Source organism: Tetrao urogallus (assembly GCF_951394365.1).
Source record: "Tetrao urogallus genome assembly, chromosome: 1".
NCBI classification, from domain to species: Eukaryota; Metazoa; Chordata; class Aves; order Galliformes; family Phasianidae; genus Tetrao; species Tetrao urogallus.
In genome coordinates this window covers 132,413,471-132,420,291 of record NC_136813.1, presented here as the reverse complement: position 1 = coordinate 132,420,291, position 6,821 = coordinate 132,413,471, and the positions used below count along the sequence as shown (strand labels likewise).

Genomic DNA, 6,821 nt, shown 5'->3' with positions numbered 1-6,821 from the left:
TCGAAATACCAGCTACGATTTTAAAAAAAAAAAAAAAACAACAAAAAACCCCCATTCAGTAGAGAAAATGAACTGGGAAAATTAGCTTAGGAACAGACTGTAGGGCTGGGAGAAAGCTGGCTGTGATGTAACAGGTGGGTGGGTGCAGTGGTTGCCAAGGAGAAACTGACCTCTCCTGCACTGTGACATCACAGGGTCCCAACCAGCACAGTACAAACGCCAACTCTCCCTTGCACCAGATTGCTTGAACAGCAGTAGAAACATCAGTAACCAAAGCTTCTCCTTTCCATCAAGAAAGGAAGCACAGAGGAGGAACCATGGTAACAGACGTATCATTATCTTATTGGATAATGAGCAAGGATTTGGGCCTTTGTTTTTCTGCCTTCTAGGCAAGATATGAGGGACAGGGAGAAGGCTCATGGAAGTATTTTTGTTTCAGATTTGAAACTGCAGCTAAGTGAGGGGGACAGAGATGAATGGTCGTTATCTGTGGTCTTCCCAGGCCATCACCATTCTCTAAATCTTTCAAGCAGCATGAACCAGGGAAGGTCTATAATTTCTGTACTGAGTTTCAAGGAGTTCTCAATTGAGAGGTTGGGTGAATCTTACTAAAGGCTTTCAAACTTTGTTTGAAAATACATCCTTGAGTAATGATACGTCTCCCTTCTTCTCCCATTTCAGCGCGAGTGCATCTCTGTCCACATTGGCCAAGCTGGAGTTCAAATTGGCAATGCGTGCTGGGAACTCTTTTGCCTGGAACACAGCATTCAGCCAGATGGCACCTTCAGTGACCCACCCAGCAGCGATGACTCTTTTGCCACATTTTTCAGAGAGACAAGCATGAGTAAATATGTGCCCCGAGCTATTATGGTGGACTTGGAACCAACTGTAGTAGGTCAGTACAGAATGCATCCTGGAAAACTGAAATGAATTAACTCTTCTCCGTGCTGAAGTTCAGACCACTGAATGGCCTGTGTCTTCACCTTTAGGGATGATGCCAGCATCCAGACAGAACTGACACGTTTAGAGGTTTTAATAGCAAGTATTACTAACAGATGTGACTCTCAATGAAAAGGTGAAAACTAACTATGCTCTGTCATGGATGCTTTAACTGATACTAAAATAAAAGGTTTTCTACTCACCAAACCCATACTGGTTGAATACAATTTGACTTTCTTAAAGAAAGTATTGTTTTCTTCACATTCATGTGGAAAACAAGAACGTGAATAATGAAGTGGGAGTGTCCTGACAGACGTGTTTTTCCTGCACATCTCTTCTAATAATTCCCTTGAAGGTTCTGATCAATCTACATCCAATCAGTTGGAAAAGCTGAAATTTTATCACACCATGGCACAAACCTCATCTACTAAATTAATTTATTTGTACAGCACAACCATTTACACTCAGATAGGAGCCCAATTCTTTGGTCAAAACTGAGATCATCCCAGACACTGCTCATTACCTCTGTACTTGTCATCATCATCCCGCCGCTTACCCCCATGCAGATATTCCGTATCACGTGTTTGCCAACATGTGTAAAATGTTCCATTTGTTTTGCAAATGTTATTAACTTTGGTGAACCATCTCTTCTAAGCTTATAATTCTAAGCATACAATTCTTTTTTCCTCTTGTTCAGACGAAGTACGAACCGGCACCTACCGGCAGCTTTTCCACCCAGAACAGCTGATCACTGGAAAAGAAGATGCTGCAAATAATTATGCACGTGGCCACTACACTGTTGGCAAAGACAAACTTGACATGGTCTCAGATCGCATCCGCAAACTGGTACGCAATATTACATTGGAAGCAAGGCCATTGACGGATGGGAAGTGAAAAAAACGTGCAGTGCTCAGAATAGAGCAACTCAGTTCTTCGATGACCCACCTGAGGTTTCAAATGAGTGAAGACTTAAGTGAAAAATGTCAAATACTGATGTAGCATTGTTACACTGTCAGAAAAAAAACCAACAGTATTATTCTAGTGATACTCCAGCCTGAGATTTACAGGTGACAGGAGTTTTTACTGGAAAAACTACCGATGTCTGTGTTATGCTTTAGCTGTGGGGGTTGCTATTTCTATCTGAGTGAAATTTGAAGATATATTCACTTACTCTTTCTTTTTTTCTGTTGGCTTTCAGGCTGATGCCTGTTCTGGACTGCAGGGATTCCTCATCTTCCACAGCTTTGGAGGGGGCACCGGCTCTGGCTTTACCTCTTTGCTGATGGAGCGCCTCTCTGTGGAATACGGGAAGAAGTCTAAATTAGAATTTGCCATTTACCCAGCTCCTCAGGCCTCCAGTGCCGTGGTGGAACCCTACAATTCTGTACTCACCACACACACCACTCTGGAACACTCAGACTGTGTCTTCATGGTGGACAACGAGGCCATATATGACATCTGCCACCGAAACCTAGACATCGAGCGCCCAACCTACACTAATCTCAATCGCCTGATCAGCCAGATTGTCTCCTCCATCACCGCATCGCTGCGCTTTGATGGTGCCCTCAATGTGGATCTGACAGAATTCCAGACAAACCTGGTGCCCTTCCCACGCATCCACTTCCCCTTGGTGACCTATGCCCCCATCATCTCTTCTGACAGAGCGTATCACGAGCAGCTCTCGGTGGCTGAAATCACCAGCTCCTGCTTTGAGCCCAACAACCAGATGGTGAAGTGTGACCCGCGGCATGGGAAGTACATGGCTTGCTGCATGCTCTATCGTGGAGATGTAGTTCCCAAAGATGTCAACGTAGCAATTGCTGCCATCAAGACCAACAGGTCCCTTCAGTTTGTCGATTGGTGTCCAACAGGCTTCAAGGTGAGAATGCCATGAATTTCTCTTTAAGGGCAAGATCAGTCTAGCTGAAATCTTGTATTTTAAGCTTTTGATCCTGCATGCTTTTCACTTGTGAAAATAAGGTACCAAAGAAAGCTGTGATGCTATAAATTGAGCCCTCTTCCTCCCTCAGGCATCCCGTAGACGGACTCCTAAGTATTTAATCAAATGTGAGTATATGTAGTATTTTTATATTTAGTAACAGGAGAATGTGGACACTCCTAATCTTTAAACTAGAAGAAACTGCATTCTAGAAGAAAGATTAAGGTACAGCTTATGTTCTAAAGCTGCCACTGAGAGTGCGCTCCATGAGATTCAAACATACCAGAAGAATAACCCAAAACAGTGTCAACTATACATTGTTGCAAACTGAAACATTTATACTACATCTCCAAGAATGCCAATTTTGCCAACAGTGCCAAAACCTTTTTGTTTTTCTTCACTTAGTGCTATTCAGGTTATTGAGAGTAGGAATTGATTTGCACCCAAAACAGTACATGGAGTGACTTAAGGCTTAACAGAGATTTACTGTTCCGGTCAGGTTCTCTCCTTACCTCCTTTCCTTCTCCTGACCCGTGCTTTACAGCTTTCTTAACCTCAGCTTTTTTCTTAATCTATTGTAACTGTAATGCTATCATATGATGGGGAAGCACAGCAATAATAGCGGGGTGGCACAATCCGAGGCTGCAGCAAATGAAGACAAGCCCAAATGCAGCAGCCAGGGATGCCAAAATAAAGGCAGAAAACTTGCTTATCTTTGGAAGGCCTCAGTTAGGCAGGAATCTCCAGCAAGATGCCCCTAACCCACTGCCAACCCTTAAATGAGATCTGGGAAGGGATGGATCCTGGCTCTACACACTCTGGTCACTCAGGTACACTACATGCACCCGATCTCCCCTAGGTTGGCCCTGCCTTCCCACCAGCTGCTCAATCACTGTTTCAGGCCATGAATTAGCATTTCCACTACTAATAGAAGCCTATTTGTTTAACTCTTTTCACGGAACCATTTTATCTGCTCTTTGCAGGTTGGGATCAACTATCAGCCACCTATACCTACACCTGGGGGAGACCTAGCCCAGGTTCAGCGAGCAGTCTGCATGCTCAGCAACACCACAGCTATTGCAGAGGCCTGGGCAAGGCTTGACCACAAGTTTGATCTTATGTATGCCAAGAGAGCCTTTGTTCATTGGTACGTAAGTGAAGGCATGGAGGAAGGAGAATTTGCAGAGGCCCGAGAGGATCTGGCTGCCCTGGAGAAGGACTACGAAGAAGTGGGAAGTGACTTATTTGAGGATGAAAATGTGGCAAGGGAATCTTAATGTCCACTTGGCCTTTTTTTTCTGTGCATAAAACACTTTGTCTTTCCCTGTGCATATGATTGTCTCCGTGTCTCTTTATTTCATATAGCTACATTTTTGCTTGTCTCACACACAGTATGTTTCTGGCCTCACCTGTAGTACTGTGTCCAGGCACGGGGCCTCCAGCACAAGAAGAATGTGGAGCTGTTGCAGCAGGGCCAGAGGAGGCTGTGAAGACGATCTGAGGGCTGGAGCACCCCTCCTATGCAGAAAGGCTGCAGGAGCTGGAGAAGAGAAGGCTCTGGGGAGACCTAATAGTGGCTTTGCAGTATCTAAAGGTACTTCCAGGAAAGATGGGAAGGGCCTTTTCACAAGGGTCAAGAGAACAAGAAGTAATGGCTTTAAACTAAAATAAGGGAAATTTAGATGAGATATGAGGAGGAAATTCATTACTCTGAGGGCTGTGAGGGCCTGGCACAGCTGCCCAGAAAAGCTGTGGGTGCCCCACCCCTGGAGGCATTCAAGGCCAGGCTGGATGGGGCCCTGGGAAGCCTTGGCTGGTGGGTGGCAGGGAGTTGGAACTGAATGGGCTTCAAGGTCCCTTCCAACCCAAGGCATTCTGTGATTCTATGATTAATTCTAATTTCATTGCCACTTTATTAGACTGTAAACAGGGTAAGTTCTTCACTGTTGAATCACAAGGCCACAAGTGTGGGATACATCACCAGCTAATCATTACTCACTTTGCTTTTAGGGGCAACACACTTCCTATTTTTTGCTAATATATCCTGCAAGGAATTTTACTTGTAGAACTAAGAATCCCTCATCTTCTATGCTGTCATTTATTCAACACAAAGATACAGTCATGTACCTGGAATATCACTTGAGGAGTTCTGTTGCTTCAAAATATCCCCTGCCATTACTACAGACACTGTGTGAAGGAAAGTTTCTTGCCCTTAGTCTTTATTTCATACTAATAACAAACATAATGTTTGTAAAGCTGTTCCACTCTAAAATGCCTTGAGAACTCTGTCAGTGCTGAGAACATAACAGCTAGGCCCCTGTTGCCTTGGTTCTACAAAGTCCACAGCGTGGGGTGGTTAGAAATGTTGCGAGGTGCCAGGAGTAGGAACACAATCCAGATTCTCCTAGCTTCAGCAGAAATTTAGAGTATGCTTGTGCAGCTGTGGTGCAGCTATCCTAACTGGTCTGGAGGCATAAGTATGCTGACAATTCTGTTGCAGTGCTAAGTGAATAACATCTATGAGTCAAGAGCCTTAAAACATGGCAGTGCTGGACAAAGCCTACACCAGTTTCATCAGACTTACTGAGGTACAATAAATCAGAACAGTGACAAGGAATGTGTGTTGTAGACACGGGTAGGATAGTACGGCTTCGCAGTTTAGCCTCAAGTTAGCAACCCCAGTTGCTTTAGGGTAGTAGAACATTGCATCACTAAGACACAACAGGCAGATGGCCTGCTGCAGTCTGAGGTAAACCAGGTAACAAAGGAATAGGACAAATCTGCAATGCTGCTGACAACAGATCATGAGAAGTGGCTGGCTAATCCTGACCTGCATCTTAAAAGAGAACGGCAGCAGAAGCTACTGGACGTTACATATAGGTGAAAGGGGAGTTTTGGGGTCTTGCTTTGAATGGGAGACATCAACAGAGAGCAAAGGGGGTGCTGGGTTACCTTGGATGTTAACTAAAGCTGACATCACCAAATAAAAGCATAAAAATCAGGAGAACAGGGACAGTGGGGAAAAACAGATGGCTTGTGCATCTACTTAAGAAGGGCAGAGGAAAAGTAATAGAAGGAAAAAAAAATTGCAACTGCTTAGGGGTAACTGCCAAGCAGCCCTGCTATGAATAACACCTGAAGCAAGACAGCCCTGCTGTGATGACATCACCATGCATGTTTGACTTGCTTCTGTACTCACACTTATCTGGAAGGTTTCCCTTAACCCTGATGAAGAGACATTCTGGAGGGGATGGAGGACAGAACAAGGTCTTTTAATATACATCACAATACTATTGGAACGATAGATTTGTTAGTGATCTTTAATACATTTCTTTGAAAAGAGAGTTTTATTTGAAGCATACACTCATCATATACAACTCCAGCATGGCTACAGAGATGCATTGTGTTTTACTCAAACTGTTGACAGGAACACTGCCCTCCTTCTGGCAGCTCAATCTGCATTAGATTTGCTAAAGAATCTAAAGAAAAAGCAGACATCATAGAATGGCCTGGGTTGGAAGGGATCTTAAGGATCGTCAAGTTCCAACCCCCCTACCACAGAAGCACCATATCCAGAAATGTCACTGATGTAGATTACCTTTTTATCTTCAAAATGAATAACATTGGTCTTTGTAATGCTATAGTGGGATGATAATAACAGGGTGGAAAATTAGATTTAGATTAGAAAGCATTGTTCTGAAATTGAAATACTATAGGGAACAATTCTGCATCTAATTCTACAATTTATAACATCTATAGAAATGATACATATGGCAATTTTTATTTAAAAAACAAAACAAAACAAAACAACAAAACTTTTGAAACTGTATTCCAAGAGGTATTTTGTGTTTGTTTATTTAAACTTTAAGTTCCAGATTATTCAAAATGCTATTTTCAGAGAAATGTCTGTTTTTAAGTAGGAATTGGGTTTTGTGTGAGGGTT

At 43.3% G+C, this 6,821-nt stretch overlaps 1 protein-coding gene across 1 annotated transcript; it reads left to right on the top strand.

The window, feature by feature from the left end:
- Nucleotides 1-684: 684 nt before the first annotated feature.
- LOC306958243 (tubulin alpha-2 chain) lies at nt 685-4,155 on the top strand (the record flags this gene model as incomplete). The annotated part of the gene is made up of 4 exons (XM_079549690.1): nt 685-895; nt 1,637-1,785; nt 2,138-2,818; nt 3,862-4,155. Exons 1-4 carry the CDS (start codon nt 841-843, stop codon nt 4,153-4,155), a joined length of 1,179 nt encoding a protein of 392 aa, XP_079405816.1. The 5' UTR covers nt 685-840.
- Between the last annotated feature and the right edge of the window lie 2,666 nt (nt 4,156-6,821).